Source organism: Nesoenas mayeri (assembly GCF_963082525.1).
Source record: "Nesoenas mayeri genome assembly, chromosome: 3".
NCBI classification, from domain to species: Eukaryota; Metazoa; Chordata; class Aves; order Columbiformes; family Columbidae; genus Nesoenas; species Nesoenas mayeri.
The window spans coordinates 107,106,482-107,127,388 of NC_137544.1; the positions used below are offsets into that span (position 1 = coordinate 107,106,482).

General features: G+C 40.6%; 2 protein-coding genes across 5 annotated transcripts in view; one reads left to right on the top strand and one right to left on the bottom strand.

Moving 5' to 3' along the window:
* Positions 1-156: 156 nt before the first annotated feature.
* POLR3F (RNA polymerase III subunit F) lies at positions 157-12,329 on the bottom strand. 4 transcript variants are annotated; one of them, XR_013921964.1, is made up of 10 exons: positions 12,230-12,329; positions 10,913-11,030; positions 8,815-8,882; positions 7,665-7,732; positions 6,780-6,892; positions 4,816-4,959; positions 3,943-4,050; positions 2,980-3,171; positions 1,854-2,363; positions 157-193 (listed from the first exon to the last, which is right to left on the bottom strand). XR_013921964.1 is itself a non-coding variant. In XM_080341653.1 (9 exons), exons 1-9 carry the CDS (start codon positions 12,283-12,285, stop codon positions 2,286-2,288), a joined length of 909 nt encoding a protein of 302 aa, XP_080197779.1. In that variant the 5' UTR covers positions 12,286-12,329; the 3' UTR covers positions 1,703-2,285. The 4 variants fall into 4 exon arrangements, 3 of the variants coding, with proteins under 3 accessions (XP_080197779.1, XP_080197778.1, XP_080197780.1); XM_080341653.1 differs by lacking the exon at positions 157-193 and having other exon boundaries at positions 1,703-2,363; positions 3,979-4,050; XM_080341652.1 differs by lacking the exon at positions 157-193 and having other exon boundaries at positions 1,703-2,363.
* Positions 12,330-14,105: 1,776 nt separating this feature from the next.
* Positions 14,106-20,907, top strand: part of DZANK1 (double zinc ribbon and ankyrin repeat domains 1) — a gene marked incomplete at both ends in the record, with an annotated part of 28,809 nt that continues 22,007 nt past the window's right edge. The window contains 8 exon segments of the mRNA XM_080341471.1: positions 14,106-14,214; positions 14,858-15,011; positions 16,359-16,476; positions 16,841-16,937; positions 17,689-17,813; positions 18,372-18,457; positions 19,134-19,251; positions 20,222-20,335. Coding sequence (XP_080197597.1) covers positions 14,106-14,214; positions 14,858-15,011; positions 16,359-16,476; positions 16,841-16,937; positions 17,689-17,813; positions 18,372-18,457; positions 19,134-19,251; positions 20,222-20,335 — 921 coding nt within the window.

A 20,907-nucleotide genomic window follows, 5' to 3' on the forward strand; every position in this document is an offset into this window, starting at 1 on the left:
TTGCAGTAGAGCACAAAGTGTTATCTCTGCAGCAACAGGATTCAGCACCCCATTGTGTCAGGTCCTCTTTGAAGGCAGGAAGACAAAGGCAACCCCATCCACACACCTCAATGAAATTACCTTTGGCCATCTGAAACTCAGGTTAAGGCTCCCTCCAGTGAAGTGAGCAGCATTTTCCTCAGGCTTAAGTGTGCTGAGTGGTTAAAGGGGCAGAAAAAGAACAAACATCTGATCATTTCACCCCCACATCACTTTTGTAAGAACTTATCTGCTTCTGGAGAGATATGCATCTCTGTCAGCTAGAGACAAAGCTGCAACAAAAGAGTGAGCCAGCTGTGGGTGCTCACACTAGCTAATACAATCACACTCCTCTCATGGACAGCTTATCAGTATCAGTTGTTCACTCCAGCTGGAGACAGCAGCCTACTCATAAACAAGGAACCTTTGCTTTTGTATCTGTATGGGACAGGAACCATTTATTCTTTTTTATTATTGGTACACCACTTAGCACCATTAGCCTTCTGTTCACAACCCCCAGTGTAAGTAGAAGAACAGGAATTGAGCAAGATTTTAACGTATATGGGATCCAGACTGGTTTTAGAAGGTGCAAACCCCTGGACAGTGTTGAAATAGCCATGTTAGCCCACCATTCACCTGGCATGCTCGTAACTCCTTCACCATTGCCCTCCCAACAGTGTCCAGGAAGGCTTATTTTCAGATAGGGAATGTTGAAAATTGCTAGATGCAACAGGTCCAGTGTTGTGCTTGGCCCACTAATGGTTTCCCAGTGCTGGAAGGCTATCATGAAGATGCTGCATGGCTGTATAGAGATCCAGCAAGATTAAGCCACACATAGCAGGTTGTACTGGGACCAGACTGTCTCTGCACAGTTCACATCTACACTGCCCTGCCTGCTAGTACTTCAACCAGTCCTCTGGTGTTCTGGATGGTGGACAGCTGGCTGTACCATATATGCACAATGTTCTAATTTATGAAAAAGGAACTTTTTCCTCCCTAGAGGTTGCTTGATTATATGCAGTAACTAATTACCATAGCATTGTTGGTACAAAAATCTTTTTACTTTCCAAGTGGGATTTGAACCTGCATTTTCCAAAGGCAGTATCACCCCTCTCATACTGCCAGATGGATGTAGACAGGCAAAGGAAATTAGACACAGCTCTCTCAAGAGATCCATTGCCCAGCATGCCCTGGGCATAAGGCTTACACCAAACCATCACAGTCTGCATGCTATTGCTAATTCATCAGTCCAGAGTCACACAGAGAAGGAGAGTCACTTCAGAGAAACACAAACTGGCTCCACATCACAGAAAGAGAAGATTGTGCATTTTGATGATATGCCAGTATCATGCCCCTTTCAGACCACAAACAAAGGCCAGAGGCCATATTTATGTACACACAACTGTCACTGGCATCTTTTACAACCCTCAGGGTATTCAGATAATCTATACAAATTTTTCCTGTGCCACCAGGCCAGAGGAACTACTTTTCTTTTCTGAAAAACACATCTTCCCAGAATACTTCTGCTTAAAATTTCAGCAGATACATGTACATGATGCATCTGCCAGAACACACCAATACAGATTTTACAGTGGTCTTGTAGCTGTCTGATGAAGGAATAAATACAACAGATGCATCACCAGGCAATGGCAGTGATGGAAGAAATGAAGCACAGATGTACATGAGAAAAATCAGGATTTTAATGGCAGGTAAGAAAGATGATAAAGAATCAGTGAGTTCTGTTTGACATATTTTCCCACATCAGATTCTTAGTCTTCCATTAGATGGCAGCTAGCATAGGAGAAACATGTCAGCTTTAGGACATAAGCACTCACCAGTAGCATTAGTCTGAAAGCAAAGTTTGGGATCTCATTCTTGGTAACGCTCATTAGGAAGTTTTTCTGATCTGCTAATGACTTCTTTTCTCTCATTCAGAATAAGTGTCCCTGGAGTGCTCAACACAGTACTTGGAAGCAATGCATCACCACCCAGCTGTTGTATGGCTGTTTTCAAGTCACATAACCAATTTTTAGTACAGGAATGGATCTACTTTTCCACTTCAGCCTTGACCTTCAGTGCTGACTCAATTTCCAGTCCACTCACAGGACTGCTCATACAGATAGACTGCTCCTTTATGTTTCATTGAAAATAAAGTCACTCCATGTCCTGAAGCTGCTCACAAATTTATAAGTCCACTTTGAAAAAAGAAAGTTGCTTTGTCACCTTGGCTGTGAAGCACAGATTTGAGTTCACGGTTTTCTTTCACTTTAGAACTCCAGCCACTCTGTCATATAAATACAGTTTGATGGAGAAATCTCACCACCTTCATGGCAATCATCAAAAACCTAAAAAAGAAAGCCCTGTGTCAGTAATTATATATATAGCAAGCACAATCTAACTGGAAGTAACATGCTTGCATGTTTTCTGCTCCTTCCCTAGTAGAAAAGCAGTAGTCTAACAGAGACCAAAATCTAGAAAGTCCAACGCCAGCTCTGAGGAAGAGTAATGTGAGCACAACAAAGGAAAACAGATCCTGCTGTAGTGAATTATGTGAACAGACACAGTGGCAACTTTTACCCACATATCAGTTTACAATCCCAGCAGGAGAGACCAAAAGCTAGAAAGAAATAAGTTACCTTGTTAAAAATCATAAATAGGCACACTTGGGATGGGAAAATATAATAATGTAATTTGGAATGGGCTATACTTGACAGCACCCTTTCACATACAGTACAGTAAAGAGACAACATGTAAGTGGGAAACATCCTGGTCTAAACAAAAGAACCTGCCTTTCACACCACAGCTAAGGCATCACAGATACCACTCATAAGCATAACTGGCTTAGAAAGCCATGAGGATCACTCATGGGCATAATCCTGCATTGTGCTGGCTAGCCATTCACAGGATTGTATTCAAAATTTGAAGAGACCCACATATTTATATACAGAATTAGTTACTTACAGGACAGAGGCCACAGGGCGTCCTGACTAATCCAGTGGGCTGTATGAGAGGACTAACAGCTCTGTACAACTTCATCTGTCCATCCACGCTGCCTACTGTCCCTTCCTTTGCAGCAATAATAGTCATCTCCACTTTTCCATCGTATATTAGCGTATTTAAAATGGTTTCAATGTCTTCCATTGACAATTCTACCTATGAAATAATTTGCAAAATAAGTATTAGGAAAGACACGTGCCAATAAGTCCTACAAGGAGGAAATGAGCAAACACCATGAGTAACAAATCCTTCAAGCTCTAACCTAGCCCAGAAAAAGGCACTGCTCTCGCTGGGGCACTCTATGGGGTTGTGCAGATGCAAGAAGTAAAGCAAATAATAATACCTCCTACCTCCCAAGCACTTTTGAATTACATTAGCCTTGGCTTACCAAAAAGAATTTCCCTATGCACTTTAGGTGTCTACATCATCCTAACAGAATACATTTCCAGTTTTACAAGAAAATTATTGTGAAAGAAGAAAAACAAACAAAAACCCCAGACTATTGAAGATAGGCCTGTTGATAGTGACCAATAATTGCGGGGTGTTTAAAATTTTTTTTTTTTTTTTTTTTTTTTTGTTACCTCCCTTAAAACTGCTTGAAGTACACAGGCAAACTTTAGAGAAATCATAAAATATATCCCAGTTGGGACTGTTAAAGGAATACTTATTCCAGTTTCTATCAGCAAGCATCTGAATGCAAATTCTTCCATGCATCCTTAAAAACCCACATGTACAAACTATCCCAGAACCCCATGCATCACCACTCACCCTCCTCAAAAAGCAATCAAGTAGCAAAGCCCACCTCCATCACAGTACCTGTAGGGTACTAATGCAGTTATCAGACCCCCACCAAATTTGCAGGACCCACCTCCTGCAACTAGTTATACACTGACAGTTCTGACTGTAGCAAGATGAATCTATTCTGACCTTACTGATACCCAGTTCACAGATGTATTTCCACACCTCATGGGATGAGGCAAATGAGCTGTTTCTCTGTATCATAGGGTTCTGTTTGCTCTCTCGAGCTGCCTCTGCCTGAGAAAAAAGCAAAGATGTGTTACAGTCAGTACTCACAGCCAAGAGCCTCCTTGATGGTTCAGTTTCAGGCAGAGCAAAGTATAAAAGTTGATTTAGAAACCATTTCTAGGACATGTTTTTTATTTAGCATTTAAACCTATGTCCTTAAAACTGATATAGGCAAGACAAAGCAGTGCACAACTAAGCATGATTTTACACTAAATATTACACAAAATGTAAACAGTGATTTATACTGATATGAAGAAATAGTAGCATTTGGAATTTGGTTACAAAAAAAAGCTTCTGCTGTACCTACCACCAGCTAAAAAGTATTTTAATAGAACAGAAAAACGCTGCAATCTGCATAGGACTTATTTAATGGCAAGCAGGCTTCTCTGACAGCTGAACTAGAGAAAATTGTCTTCTAGGCAGGGCTGACTGACTACTGCCTTTTACCCTCTCAGAAACTAGGAGCTCTGCAGGGAATGCAGTGACTTTTGCTAGATTTTTTTTGGTCCTGTGTTCTTTGCTGCCTAGCTTGTCATTGGACCTTGGAGATGGAACACTTCACTCCGTGTACAGGGTCTGAAAATATTTATTATTAAAATGCAACACCATCACATTTGCTGTGACAAAAACAATAGTCCAGTACAGATTTGCCAATCCAATGGCCAGCACTTATGGAAAACACTATAGAAAACTTTAGCCTTGCCTGTCACTGGTTTTATGAAGAAAATAATTATTTGCACAAAACAAATAGGTGACTTCAGTAGTGGCACTCACCTTACTTTGTAGAAATTTAAAACACTGTTGATTTAACACCTCCACAAATTCAGACTCAAAGTCTTGGTCACTATACCAAGCCCCGCCAGTCACTGACCGGTCTGGCTGCAGGTTATAGAGCATATACACCTTCTTCTTGGATGCCTGTTAGAGAAAAGCACACAGCTCTTTACAGCTGAAAGTCTTCCATTTGAAAGGAAGATTTAAGAAGATTTCTGCAAATGACATTTAGTTCATTACTCCTGAAATCTAGGGCACAGCAATCCAGCTGACTCAAGCTATCCTTAACATGGAGATAAAGGGAAGATCAATACCTTTAGATTCCTAATCATTTTATAACATGGTGTTTTAAGAGAGAATCCTACTAACAATGTACACACAATACTAAACTGAGAACTTCTTCAGTGAGGTTTATTTTAGCCTACTGACTCTAATCCCCCACCACAGTCAAAAGAGGGCAAGAAGGTGTGCTTAGATGCCAAAGACAAACAATGTAGAAGCTTTCAGCTATTTCTGCAGGATTCAATCCACACACTGATGATAGAAGACTCCTTACATAACTGTTGTCCGGAGGACTACTCAGCAACCACTGAAGCAATGTTAGCAGCATTATATCCCCTAGATAAAGCCAACATCTGTCACAAGAACATTAAAAAGCTACTGCTATGCTCAACTTCTCTATCTCCGTTTTATTTTTATTTAGAAAGTTACCCTCAGTTCTCACTCCCCTCTGCCCCTTCCAAAAAAATGCACACCTACACATGCCAAGGTATAGCCTCTACAGTGCAAATAAGACTGGCACACAGAAGAGGCACACAACAGAAAACTTCCGAAAGTTTACAAACAAGTGATCTTCCTGGCTTACCAGGACCCGCAAAAGACAAAATCTCAGCTGGAAACCAGCAGAATGTCCAAAGAACATGCTAATACCAATGACTTGTAATTAAGCAGGTAAGGGATAGCAAGATGCTGCATGAGAGAAACAAGCATGAAAAGAATAATCCCTAATCTAGTAAATGGACTGTTGGCACATAAGAAAGTACTTGAATAACTGGAACAAAATAGAGAAACCAAGACTAAAACAGAAACAAATGTTTTAGAAATTGTTTGAAGTAAACAATACAAATCCAGCATGAACGGGATAACCGAAGGGAGTTTCAGGATCTGCAGGTAAGAGGAACCTTGCAAGGCCACTTGTAGCTAGGTAACCATATCACTAGTCCCATGTAAAAGGCTGAGGTTGCTTTAGTATCAGAAATACCAAATTGGGGTACAGCAATGTGTACACACATTGGGACCAATGGAGAAAAAGTAATTACTGCATATTGCTTATTTGGGTGGAGACTAGTGGAGAAAGGAAAAACAGGTGGTAGAAAAGAGAATTAAGAAACAAGAAAGGAGAATAAGGTATAAAAATCAAATAACAAGAGAAGTCAGGATTTGCAGACTCACAGGAATTAAACCCATTGGGATGCTGGAGGGAAACCCACCAGATGCTGCCCTAGTTTTATGTCCTAAAGCTCAGGTATGGAAGAGCAGAGAAAATGGTGACAGAACTGCAGATTACTAGTAAGCACCACAAGAGGTTTGTGATAAAGATGTTAACAGAACAATAACAACAGCAATAAAGAATTAAAAGAACCAAAATTGCAATTTTATAGTAATGGCATTAATTAGCAGTGGTGTGAAGAGTGATAAAACTGTACATTAATAGTGATGTGTTTATTAATTAGATTGTTAATCAGTTTGTTAGAAGTATGTTATTTAATAAACATAATAGCCTCTTGTATCTGTTGCACCTCAAACCTGCATACCAAAGGCAAAGAGTCAAATGCTGGTGCATAGTCAATGAGGAAGTTGTAGGGAAAATGAGGTTTCTCTACTCCCAGTCTCCTGTTCAAACATACACAGCATGCAGCAAACGTTTGAAATGATTAAAAAGCAAGAAGTCACAAAATACTCACTGCCACAGATTTAACTGCTTTAATTAGTTTCTTGCTTTCCAAGTTTTTCAGAATCTTGTTGATCTCTGTTAAAGGCAAATTACTTTTGTATCTAATGTCCCTGCTCCAAATACCTGTTTAAAAACAGAGAAGTGAACAGAAATTAATAGAAGAAACCATGTGTTTCTGTACATACTCACAAATCAAAAGTCATATAACAGCATTGCTTGATTCGCTTGCCAACCACATGATGTATCCTCAATCCTACCACTCCTGGCAAAGTGAAAGAGAGGGAAGGGACAGAAGGGAATGGAACAAATAAAAACCAAAACCCTGACAAAACCAAGAAATGCATACCACAACCACCACACTGTCCTGCCCTCTGCCTCTCCTCCAAGAGCTCTTACAAGTGGGCCCTATTTCACTGCCAACATGAATACATCAGAGAAACGTTCCTGCATTTTTAGGTAACTTGTGTTTGCTTAAGCAGAAATATGACAGCCAATTCTACCTGCGATCTCTCAACCATAGTGTGCAACAACTGCTGAAAAAGCCTAGTTACTAGATGTTAAATCCAACACAGATATCACATTTTATTTTAAGCAGTTTGTGTTCTGCAGATTCCTCAGCTTGACAGTCCCATAGATAACTGGTAATTCATATTCCAAGTATTCTAAAAGAGCCCCCCTCAAAAGTCAACCAGGACAGGTTGTTATTCTAACAGAGAAATATGCCATCTTCTCCTTTGTTTTTAGAAAGTGGACGCATGGAACACTAGCTACAGACCTGGTATAGGGACTCTAGATTTTATATTTGTATTGTCTGGACAAGCATTTAAAAGTCTGGACAGGAACACTTCCATAAGTAAACAGAGTTAGTACCATTCACAGTTATAATTTATTTTACCTTTGTTGCCTGCATCTTCTATAATTTGGTAAACCAGTTTCTCTTGATTGTCAGAGCCTTTCATTTTACTGTAAAATAAGACAGACATCACGATTTTTGAGAGGTCCAAAATTTGAAAGAAATTGGATTTGTTGTAAACTAAGTACTATGGAAAAAAACAGTGCACAAAGAAAAAGAAACAGAACCAAAACAAACAAACAAACAACAACAAAAACCCAAAACAAAAACAACAACAAACAACTACAGAACAACTAGCCATTGGTAAATATAATACATGACACTAAACCTCTCTGGATCAAGCCAAACTTGCCTGCAAGAAACCACAGTAAAGAAAAAAAAAAAAATAGTATGAAATCAAAGTGACTAAGCAGGAGTCACTCAACTTGTCGTAACGGTTGGGAACTCAGAGTCGCATATTAACACAACTGTGGAAGGTTAAACACAGCACAGAGCATATTTCAGGATAATCTGTCTCTAGACAGAATCCCTACAAAGGAACAGCAGTGTGCTCCCAACTCTAAGACGTGCCTTTCCGCTGGTCTAAGGAAGCCTGAACTCAGCAATCTTTTTCTAATGCATTTTAAAGAGAGGGTGACACACCTGCATCATGAGTAATTTTGAAGGATATTTCTTCTCAGAGCATGTCGAGGCATCTTCTGCTCAGATTTACATAGGCAACACAAGACACAGTTTAAAGGTACATTTTAATAAATCAAAGAGCATAAGCACTAGTTCAGGTGGCCTCTTGGAACAACTGTAAACATGAGTGCTGATCCTGTAACATGAGTGGTGAGGAAGACCACAGAACCACAGTTTGCAAAGGGTATGGACAGGCTTCAGCTGGATTTCACCTGAGAATATACATATGTTTGCACAGATGACTTCACTGTCACCTGGACCAGGAACTTTGCTAGCAAGTTAGAACTGTAGTCTCATGGCACCATCTGTTCAGTACAAATGGCTATACCTAGAACAGTTTTCAGGATCAGCTCAGAGGAGCTAAATCTACCCTCCGGAAACAAGCAGTTATGTTCTGTAACACCCTTATTACAGAATCCATATTACATTACTTAGTGTATTCTCAGCAATACTGCATGTGAGTTGCAGATTTGTGTTCCAAATATATTCATCTAGCAAACACAAGGCTTACCTTGCATTTTGAGATTCTTTGATTCTATATAGGAGACCTGCATTGCTCCTGAGAAGGTCCAGTTGCCCCTAGAAGAGATGGGCACAATGCATTTACTTTTCTTCAAATAGCTTGTTTCAGAACATGGCAAAAATCTCCTAATATTCCAAATTAAAAACCTTATTGCATGACAATTGAATAAAGTGAAAAACTACCACTTCTAACCACTAGAAACAATAATACCTGTGAGGATATTTATTTCCCTACAAGTATAGTAATACCTGTGAGGATATTTTATTCCCCCTACAAGTAGCTGTTTATCACCAGGTGTCAGAAATAACAAATGCAGTTCCTGTCCTCTCCTACAACATCCCTGCAATTCCTACTATTTCTCCTAACTTTCACCATTATACAAGGCACATCACATTCTTGTATACTTTGCTCTTGCTTTCCACCAAAACACTAAATTGCACGGCTACCCAGAAATCACGTTGGAGCTCTACTGCACAAATCTTGAACAATTCTGAGTCCCAGTAGCAAAGTTCTATTTTTTACCAACTAGAAACCACTGGAAAATTGCCAGCCAGGATTGATAGTGGCTCTCAGAGGCAAATTACCAGCACTTCTTACACACAAAACATTTGTTCTGCCCTTGAAACTTGTGCCTAGGCCAGGCAAATTTTTAGTTCCTATTCAGAAGAGGCAAGCAATTAGACAAGCCCAAGAACATAATTGTGTATAACAGCATAAACTAACATTCACTCTTTCATTGCCAGCTAATCTTTTCCCCAAGTTACAGTCTTGTTTCTTATAGATTTGCATTATATGGTTGACTGAAGCTCACACCAAGACCATCCCCTTCAATGCTTTTTTACAGATGAAGTACTGGCAGCTGATCTCAAGTGAAGTACCTGATGCTTATAAAGTCTGAGCTCTCACTGCAGTTTTTCCCCCATGTTTGAGGTACTTACTACATCTCCCCACACACACCCTATGCCCCAAGGCATCTATTTTAAACAAATTCTAGAGAATTCTTCACTGTGAAATGCGGCAAATTCAAAAGGTACTGAATACAAAAGCTCACATCCAACATGCTGATAAATCTCATAACTATAACAGAAAGACCACAAAGAGAGAGATTTAGACTACTTCCACTGCCATCTAGTATGGCTCCAAGCTAAGAAGTTTCTGTTATGAAACAAAACAAAAACACTGCACCTTGCTCAGATTGGATACTTTCCACCACCGCTCTTTCTGAGAAAGCCCTTCTTTTCAACAATGCTCTCCCCACTGCACCACTCAGTCTCCTGACGTCACATACCCCTGAAGCAGTTAGCTAAGGAACTGAAAGGAACCTTGATCCTTAAAGACCTTGAACATTTAGCTGATACTCACGTTTATGCCACACTGAACTAACATGACTATGTTATGCTATCTGCTCCTGAACACGTGGCAGAAGTTGACAGTGATCCCTGCTCCTATCTTAGGCTCCCTCCTGATATGCTAAAGGCAAATGTCCAGTGAGATGTGGTACATTTACAGAAGATGCAAAAAATCCCTTGAGGTGTTTCAACTGCTTTTTATCAGAGCAATCTACAAGCTTGGGATTTTGCGAGGGGTTCAGAGAAGACCTTCACATATGAAAGTATAGAATAATATCTATTCTAATAACATCCTCTAGCTTACTCATTCCCCATCATTAATCGACCTTGTGGTTATCACCTATGGTTGTCTCACCAACTGCTGAACCACTGCAACTACACCTGCATCTGTTACATTAGACTATTGTATCACATGCTGCTTTACAATGAAATGCACAGGAAAAAGAAGATCAAAGAACTTTAGACATATTAAAAAAAAAAAATGTACTTCTCGGTGGTAGCATCCTCACCTAGGGAGATATAGTTTCATGGTAAGCCTGTATTACTGCACGGAAAGACTAAGTTGAGGTATGTTTTGATCGGCTATGGCAACCAAAGTAAGTTATGGTATTAATAACTGTACATTATAGCAAATACCACTAAATCCAAAGGGATTAATTTGCTAGCCCTGCCCAACTGTGTGTATGAAGCGTGCTTTGGGTTGCTGAAGTAACATGAGGAAGGCGAGATCACCCTACCATTGAGAGCAGCCTGTTGATCGCCATGGCTCGCTGCTGGGCTTCCATGTGAGGCATATCATTTTGAATCACCTGGTCTGTGATACCATGAGGGAACTGATGACACAGCTCAATAATTCTGGAGGAGGATCAAAATAAGGTTAAAATCATGTTCTGTTCCATCCAAACCCAAATCCAAACAGTATTAGAGTCAGAATGGAAGAGAGGGAAAAGAAAGATTCAGAGAAAGAGTACCAATGAACTGTTTCTCAGTGATATCTATTGAGGGAACTTAGCATCTACTCCCTGTGCTGACAAACACACCTCTGCAACTGCTGGACAAACTACCTTTACTCTTCATGACAACACTGAGCATGGTGCTCCATTTTACTTTTACGTTGCTCTCATTAATAAGTACATGGATTTTCTGCTCCCTACAGTTTCATTATACAAAAGCTTCTGATGGGAAGGAATTGCTAGCGAGTCAGCAATTGCAAATACTGATGAAATCCTGTTTAGAATCTAATGCAGAAAAGTTGCAATTCCCCTCTGTAAAATTTTTCAAGAAGAGAAAGACACCAGGACAGCAGATCCCATCCCTCAGTGCCACCTCAGCACTTCCCAGCCCCAGCACAAAACACATAGAATCATTTCAGTTGGAACAGACCCTCAAGATCATCGAGTCCAACCATAACCTAACCTAACTCTAGCACTAAACCATGTCCCTAAGAGCCTCATCTAAATGCCCTTTAAACATCTCCAGGGATGGTAACTCCACCACTTCCCTAGGCAGCCTGTTCCAATGCCTGACAATCCTCTCCATGAATAAATGTTCCCTAATATCCAATCTGAACCTCTCCTGATGCAACTTGAGGCCATTTTCTCTCATCCTACTACTTGCGAGAAGAGACCAACACCCTCCATGCTACAACCTCCTTTCAGGTAGTTGTAGACAGTGATAAGGTCTCCCCTCAGCCTCCTTTTCTCCAGGCTAAACAGCCCCAGTTCCCTCAGCCGCTCCTCATCAGACTTGTGCTCCAGGCTCACAGTGCCCCCCAGCACTAGCAAGCCTTTCCTCCTGGACCATCACCCCCCGAGGCTCCGGCACGTCCGGTGCCCTAACTACTCCCCTCACATCTCTGCCACCTCCCCCCAGGACACTTTCCTCACCTCCCTGCCAGTCCCCACAGATCCCCAGCGCACCCTGTCCCTTCACGGCCCCTTTCCCCCGCCGACAGGGCCCTCACCGCCCGGCAGCCTCCCGCCTAACACACACGCTGCTGCTGCCGCCCCCCGCTCTCACCAGGACACCCTCCTCCGGCACTGCCAGCCCCGCACCTGCTCTCTATATCCATGGGGTCGGGAATCTCCGGCTTCACCTTCACCTCCGCCATGGCGAGCGGTAATGCGCCGACAGCTCAGCCCTGACGTGCGAGCGGCGCAGGCAGATGACGTCAGAGCCGCGCGACGGCGGAGGACGAGGTGGGTTGCTAAGCAGCGAGACGCGGACCAATGGGTGGCCGCGCTGGCGGTGCCAAGGGAAGGAGGGGCGGGGGAGCTGCCGGGTGCGCGGCGTCTGTGGTAACGGACGGACGGACGGACGGACGGGCGGGCGGGCGGGCGGGAGGGTCGGGGTGGGATCGAGCGGGGCGGGCTGGGATGGGCTTTTTACCGAGGATCGAGCGGCGTGAGCAGGGCTGTGGAGGGAAGCGGGGTCCAGTGGGGTGGGCAGGGCTGGAGTCGTGCAGGGTGGGCAGGGGCTCGGTAGCAGGGGTGGAGCAGGATGGGCGGGACTGTGGGGTGGAATCGAATGGGGTAAACAGAGCTCTACAGCGGGGATCGAGTTGGGTGGGCAGGGCTGTGGCTGCGATCGAGCGGGGTGAGCAAGGGTCTGCCACAGGACCGCGTGGATGGGCAGGGCTGTGGGACAGGCTCGAGTGGGGTAGTCAGGCTGGTGCAGCGGGACCGAGCGGGTAGCAGAGGCTACACAGCAGGGATGGAGGGGGGTGCGGAGGGGTGAGCTGAGCCGTGAGGGGATGGGAAGCGAGGCCTGACCTGGCAGGGCAAATGCAGGCAGGGACAGAGCCCATGGGGGGGCAGGGGCTGCGCATGCTAAGGGGCGGGGGGAGCAGGGCTGGTTCTGTCCCACCACTGCTGGGCTCTCAGAAAGCTGAAACAGGATACTGTGGTTTTGGTCCAGGTGTGCCAAGAGTAGCTGTGTCTTTGAGGAAAAATACTCTCTGCCCCGTTTTGTCAGGTAAACATCTGATCGACCCATCATTGTGTCTCCCTGCAGCCCAGGAGAGTTTGGCTGCACTCCTTGACTGCTGTTTTCGGTGGCCCAGCTGAGCAGAGGCAGCTGCAGGCAGCTCTGTGGCATAACCTCATGTAGCCACAGTGAGAGCGTGGACTAACAAACACCTCCCGTGCTGAGTCATTACTGTATGCATTGATGAGTAATGTGAGAGATGTTTCTGGAGGATTGAAGGGTCAGTTACAGGACCAAATCCTTCTAGTGTAGACATGTTTCCTTGCCCTGAGTATCAGTTCCCAAGATCTGGAGTCTATCTTTTTGTATTGTAAGAAGTTATTGTATCCAAATGCAATTTTTCACACTTGAGTTGTGTGACATGGTAATGACTAAGCAAATTATGATAAATCCTATTTGGCACCTGTTTTATAGGTATATTCTTAGTGCATACAACAGCTGAGATAAGCTTTAAGTAATAGCTGTCTTGCTTTAGTCCTTTTCAGGACATCTTGTACATATTCAGATGGCCACAATGAAACAAGAGGCTGGTTCTTCCTGCAGAGAAAATGACACCAAGTCTGCCATGATTAGGGTTCACATACCATGTATTGCTGATGTATGATGCTAAAGCATCTTACATGAATACATGGAAATCAGACTTAAGCTGATTTAGGCCAAAGTGAAATGAAAGCAGTGGTGCTCATCTCAAGCTTTGACCACAGTTCTGCAATGGGAGAATAAGTTGGAAGTGTGATGGCTGATAGGATTTTATTTCTTTTCAATGTCAAAATCATGCAAAGATTAATGAGAGCTAACAGTTTAAGTAACCTGGTGTTCTCTCTGTTAAGAAAAATAAATCAAGACAAGGAATCACATCGAAAGACTGTATTTCTCAATGCATTCTTCTGTTTAGAAAAAATATTGTCTGCCTTTTTGTTTTTTAAAGATCACTGCTGAGAAAAAATGACAGCTGGCTCTGTCTCAGTTCCTCAGGTCATACCCCTTCAAATCCCTCTTCCAGGGAAGGCTAAGCATGAAATAGACACAAATACTCTTGTTGAAATAAAATCAGGTATGAGTAAGAGCTTTAACTGTATGTAAACCCTTTTCCTGTGTGTTCATTTGAAACTTTAGCCTCTATGCTTTTGTTTGCATTTAATTCTTATGAGTGCCGACTTCATTAAGGAACTTATACAATTAACCAACAGGTTTTAATACACCAAATATACTTGCACTTAATTTTGTGCATTCAAACAATATTATTGACATATTAATTATTTCATAGATGTTAGCTTGCTTCCAAGATCAAGATCTTAAACTGCTGCATCTCACTTTGACTGCAAAACCAGTGCTTGAAAGTATCATTTGCCAGGCTCACCTCAAAGGTTTTCCTTACAATATTTGAAATGCCTTCTTGCACCATGAGAGGAAATATATTTTCTGTCATTAAAATGGATAAGCTTTTACAATGTTATCATTTTTTAAAAATTGCACAGGTATTTTATGAAGGGAAATATGACTTATAATCAAACTGCATTTGTTGAGTGACTAATTTTTCATGGGAGGAACAGCTTTGATCCCAAATGTGCAGTCATTTATGGAACTGCTTTTTTATGTAAGAAAAATCAAGCAGAGTAATGAGTACTTTGAAGCACAGAACTTGTTTTTCAAAGGCTGAATACAGTTTGGCGGATTACTTTCTCTCCGTCTTTCAGATACACCTGACGTCTCCATTTATTACACATTGGATGGAAGTAAACCTGAACTCATTAGGAAACCTGGCCATGGAGAGCATAACACTTTTAAGTATAAGGGTCCTATTGTATTACCAGTTGGGAAAATAACGGTCAAGGCATTGGCAGTTACAAAGTAAGCATCCTGTTTTATTTTAGTTGTATTTTGGCAAGAGACAGACATTCTGGTCATGACTTAGAGCCATGTTGTGTAAAGCACTCCATACCTGGCAAATGTGACACGCCCCTTTCCCCAGCCAGTTTACAATCGAAGTGATCTTCATGGGTTGCATTGACTTCACTTTCTTATAATGCTTTTTATCCATTAAGTGTTCAGCTGGATTATCTCTTCGATGTTTATTTCCCGGGCTGTGGATGCAGGCCAATGATCTGTAGAGACTGTGGGTGGGAAACTAATGAAATATACTCAGGGCACATCCTTTTGAGGGTGGTCATCAAAAATGCTGGAGGAACTAGTATGGTTGTTTCTCAGGTCATCCAGTGATTCAGCAGATTTACAGAAGCTGGTCTACCCAGGAATCTGCTTAGTTTCTCCTGAAGGAGCACAGAATGCTAAACCTCACAGCTTAAGTACAATGTTAGTGCAAGGGTAAAGTAAAAATAAAATACATAGAAAGAAAACTGGATTTTGCTGCAAGGCCATTAATTTTCTCCAAACTAACTTCAAGCTTAGAGGCAGAGAGAGGAAATGCATTCTCTGCCTGTACTATGTTTTATTATATTTTATTTCCAAGGAAACAGAAACTTCCACTGCAGTTGGGGATTTGTGCTTGCTGTTCCCCCACTGTTAGCACCCACAGGTATCCTTTGCTTGTGTCTGCACCAGAATATATCAATACAAACCTGGGCTTACCTGTATTTTCTGATATCACTACCTGGATTAACACTTGATTCCAACATGTTTTTATTAAGACATTTTCAGGTGGGCTAAATATATGCTCTAGAATCACAATAAATCCTAAATGAATGGTTTAGTCATTTATAGCCATTTTAATGTTAGTGCTGTAATTCAATAAATGATAGAACATGACAGTTGTTATATCAAATGAATCTAATGCTACCTGCTGCTTGACTGGGAAAACTAATATAGTATTATGAATGGAATAAAAGACTTGCTCTCCTCTATTTTCTGTGATGCTGGCAAACAGTAGTTACCCCAAAAAGCAGATACAGGAGTATCGAGAGTTTTACGTGTAAAAGTTGTTGAGGGATTAAAATATTATTACATTTTATTGATAACTTCTTAGTGTGCACATTTTAAACTTAAAAAAAAAAAATTAAAAAACAAAACAAGGCAGTAGTTACTTGAGAGTATTGCTTAGGATTATATTTACTAACTGAAATAATGACTCGCAAGCTTGGAAGAGATGTACCAGCAAATGAGCCATGGTCATCAGTGATTTACTTTTTGCTGCACATAGGTTTGTGGCATATATATAGCTTTATGAACATTGATTTTCAGGGACTGCAGAGAGAGTACAGTTGTAACAAAGGTATTTCTGGTAGAATACAAGCAACCAAACATCCTCTTCTCTGTTGAAGACAGTGACAAGAATTTCCTAAAAGATATCACCACACAGGCAAGTTTTGGCAAATTTATCTCCATGTCTGAATATAAAATGTTGTATGTATGGCATTACATAGAGATGAAAATTTGATTGCCTATAGTTTTTATAAACTTTATTACCTCTGCCCATCTTTGTTGCCTTCGTCCTTTTTGTAATACTAAGATTTCAAGTGGACAGTTTTTTAAAATTTTCTTCACTTGCCTCTCATTAGCAGTCCAGGTCAAATATTTTAAAAATACATTTATTATTTAAGATTTTCAAATGCTTGCATTGAAAATGACCGTGTACTTTTAAAATCATAACAAATAACTATAGCAAGAGAAGATAAGTGCAAACCAAACATTTCATTTGGAAGTCAAATGGAATTACTTTTTAGGAGAGGAGAGGTGGGATGTTTACTACAAAACCAAAGAAGAATGGAGTGAATGTGGAAATCAAGTCTGCCTGGGGTGAAGCACCCCAGGATTTTCAAGGTATAGTATTACTTCATAAGACTGAAATAGACTTCTGTCTTAACTCAAAATGTGCAATATAAGGTTTTCCTCTTATATCATTGGTAAAACGTGTAATTTCAAAACCATCTCAGAAGACAGAACACCCTGTGGGAATTCTGTTTCTAGTGCTCAACACTGCAAATAGAGAACGAAAATTAACTTCCATACATACCGCATTACCTCTTAAAACATATTAAAAATTCATTCATTTCTGAACAACATAACAAAGCCCAGTCTATAGTTCCCTTTGTACCAGAAAATGCTGTTAAATTGATGGGATTGCAAATCCTTTATGGAGTTCTTTACCAATGTTTGCTTGCAGTAGTATTCCAAATTAAGTACACCAAGCAGAAATGAAAACTTGACCCAGATTTTCTCTATAGATTAAGCCTGTTATTCCATAGTAATGGACATAGTGCTGTTTAAGAGCAGGGAATCATATTAATGTTTACTCATTAATTTACTCTTAGGATCTGAGGTTATTTTGAGCACGTAGGAAGGAAGAAAACCATAAACCGAGAAAAATAAAAAAGTAAGCTCTTTCAGAGAAGAATGAGGTCTCTTGTAGTTTAATTTCCTGTAATTCCAGGCAGTTTATTTGAACCCAAAATCTGGATGTCAAATACATTTTAAAATATGCTTACCTATTGGAATTTAAAATGGTAGAATGTAATATTAATGTTAACTGCATTAAGTGAATGACAGTGGAGTAACAGTATTGTAATTTTAGACTTTGAAAGAGAAAAAAAGACTGCTCACATGTCCCTGCAAGGACCACAGCTCCCTGCCAATCAATTAGAAACAACAGAGTACAGAGAGGAACCCATCTCAGCACCACCAATAGATTCATTACAGGTAAGCAAAGGGGTGTTGAGGAAAACTGTTAAAGGCTGTCATCAGAATTAAGCTCTAAAAAAATAAGAGGTGAAGATTTGTGATCATTCTCATATAATATCTCAGAAATTAATGCCTTTGGCTGTATTATACACTACTCATTTAAATTTACTGGTAATGGCAGACTAGAATAGAAGTGCCCAAAGCAGTACACAGTTGTCAGTAAGGATAAAACCAGGCAAAGCAATCTAACAATACCTGCATTCCTACCAATTCTCTTTTAATACATTACTGAATCTGCAATTAGCAAATAATTATTGTTATAAGTTGGCAAGTTGATATTTAAAACTTAATATTTAGTAACTCTGTCTTGGAAGTAAGTAGCAATACATTAATTTATTTTTATTGGAAGAAGTTGTGGGTCCTTAATGCAGCTAATAGGGAAATCAATGCAGCTAATAGGGAAATCAAGTATTAATTAAATCAATGCATTTCAGTGCACTGTGTCTCAAATAGTTACTCTTACATGCATTTTTCAAATAGCCGCTTCTTGAGGTTATAGAATTACCTTTATTTCAGTTTGCTAGTTCTTCTGCAGTAACAAGCCGGAAAAGCTTAGCAAGCACACAGGTGGCAAGGATCCAGAGGGAAACAGATTTCCTCAGGTAAGTGAGTTCTCTTTTTAATATGTTTGTTCTTGGAAAGTAACTGAGTAATTGCCTTTGGAACCAAGTTGGTAATATCATGGGGTTCTATAAAAATGAAGAAAGCAAAGACATACACTGGCTCATAACTGGAGAATGTGATCTAGGCAGGACTTTGAAAAGTCTCTTACATGTGGTTTTACTTACATCTCATCATACGCAGTTATCAAATATCTCATCATTTAAAAAAAAATCCTAATACCTGTAGGATCAGAGGAAAAGCTGTCTTTTTAAATTACTGTATAGCCCTCCCTGCTGTAGGTGAAAACTGCTCACTGGAGTAGTCTCACAGACTTATCAAAATTGAAAGTGTTATGTGATCTACATCAGTGGTTCCTCATGTTGCAGCAATGAGGCCTGATACAGATTGTTTGTCAGCAGATTGTTCACCTCACAGAGTGAGGAAGAAAGTATGAAACTCCATGGCAGCCAGAGAGCTTTCTGCCTTGTAAAGCTGTTTAGAGTTAAGAACCTCATATCATGGATGCTGGGGCATGGTCTGGTGTACCACCATAGCTTGGAAACCACAGCTGAGAAATCAGTGGCCTAAGTTCTGTCACAACAGTTTCCAGATTAACCATTATTATGCAGCAGTACAATAACAAAACAAGCTGAGGCAGTTTGCTTTTATTTTCAGATGTGCACACTGTTCTGCACCTCGCCTGTCTGACCCCTTGTCTCACTTCTGTCAGGAATGTGGATCTCCTATCCCACCTGTGCCAGTACATCGCTTCCCACCCCCTGAAGGAGCACAGGTCGGCAGAACATCAGAACAATCAACAAATCTTCTTTGAAGAAAACAAATTCCTCAGCAAATTACACATTCAATGCTGGCAAAACCATTATTTAATCACGCTTTCATTTGTGAAGCTCTGTTCTGGTTGCTTTATTTGATTCAATACCTTTAACAGTGGACCTGATGTAATTCTTAAATTATGGGAAAAATTAACCATAGTTTGCTTCAAGTGCCATATATATTAATAAGGATAACGATGAAAAAGTAAATAGTGTTTTATTCACTTGTGCCAGGAAGCATCACCAAATTCAGATTCCTCCTCATCCTGCAACAATGACCACATCTTCAGGACCTGCATATGCATCTTATTCCAGTGCTAACTACTGCAGTTAGTTAATTATTGACTAGTGCTTATATCATAGCTGTAGAAGATCTATCTAATATGCCTGAAACCTTAAATGGTGGCATGTGTGGACATATGTAAGGGCACTGAGTTTTTACAGTGATACCTGCAACTATATTCTCTAAGCTCTTCCCAAGAGATAATAACCTGATCTAACAAATCAACAGTGTATTTTTTTCCCCCCTGTATCATCAGAAAGTTTTCTTGTCTGGGGCAATGTTGTAGTTTCAAGTGATGACAGAGAATATTCAGCACCTCTTTAGATCAGGTTTGTAACTGAGAAGATTTGAACTACTACCTGCACACATTTTATAGTAACATTTGAAATTAGCTGAAAATTAACTTAGTACCTTTCTGGCATATTTTTAGTGGTCAGTAAAACATTCTCTTTCTAGTTTTCTTTGTATTATCTTAATAGCCTCTGATCTATAAGGATCAATAGAAGCATTTGTTGCTCTCAGTTTCTGTGTTTCCAGTGAGTTTGCTGCTGATGTAGACTCTAACCAGGAAAATATTGAAAATCTCTTTATAATCTTACCGATCTCATAATGGTCCTTAACGTGCTGTGATGTGGCTTTTTCTTCAGATGGCACCATGTCTTGAATGCAGACATCTTGTGCCAATGAATACACCCACTTGCATCGTATGTGAGTCGCCAATAGCTCCACAGCTGCAGCCCCAAACCAACATCTGCATAAAGGTAATTGAGAATAAATATAACAAAATAGCAATTTACCTCCTGGCATGCATTTTTCTAATGGATGACTTCATTACAAATATTTTGATCCAACTTGGGTTTGTGTAATTACATTATGACAGATTTAAGAGTTAGTACGGGGGTGTCAAACTCATTTTCAGTGGGGGCCACATCAGCCTCGTGGTTGCTTTCAAAGGGCCAAATGTAGGAGTAGTTACATTTATACAGTCCTAAAATTACATTTGGCCTTTTGAAGGTATCCATGAGGCTAATGTGGCCTCCTTGAAAATGAGTTTGACACCCCTGAGTTAGTAGAATGAAAACCACCTTGAACAGAAAGAATCATTAAAGGTAAACCACATACACTCAAGGAAAGCATGCTAAAGAGCACATGATGCAGCAGTCTGAATGACAGGAATGCATGCACATGTTTGGTTAAGAGATATTCTGTGATTTATGGCCTTAGTATTACTAACCATCCTAAGTTTATTAAATATGTCTTCATGACTTTGCTTACCTCATTTGATTGTAAGTGCTTAGGACAGATGGGCTGGCAGGACTGGGACAGTGGGTAT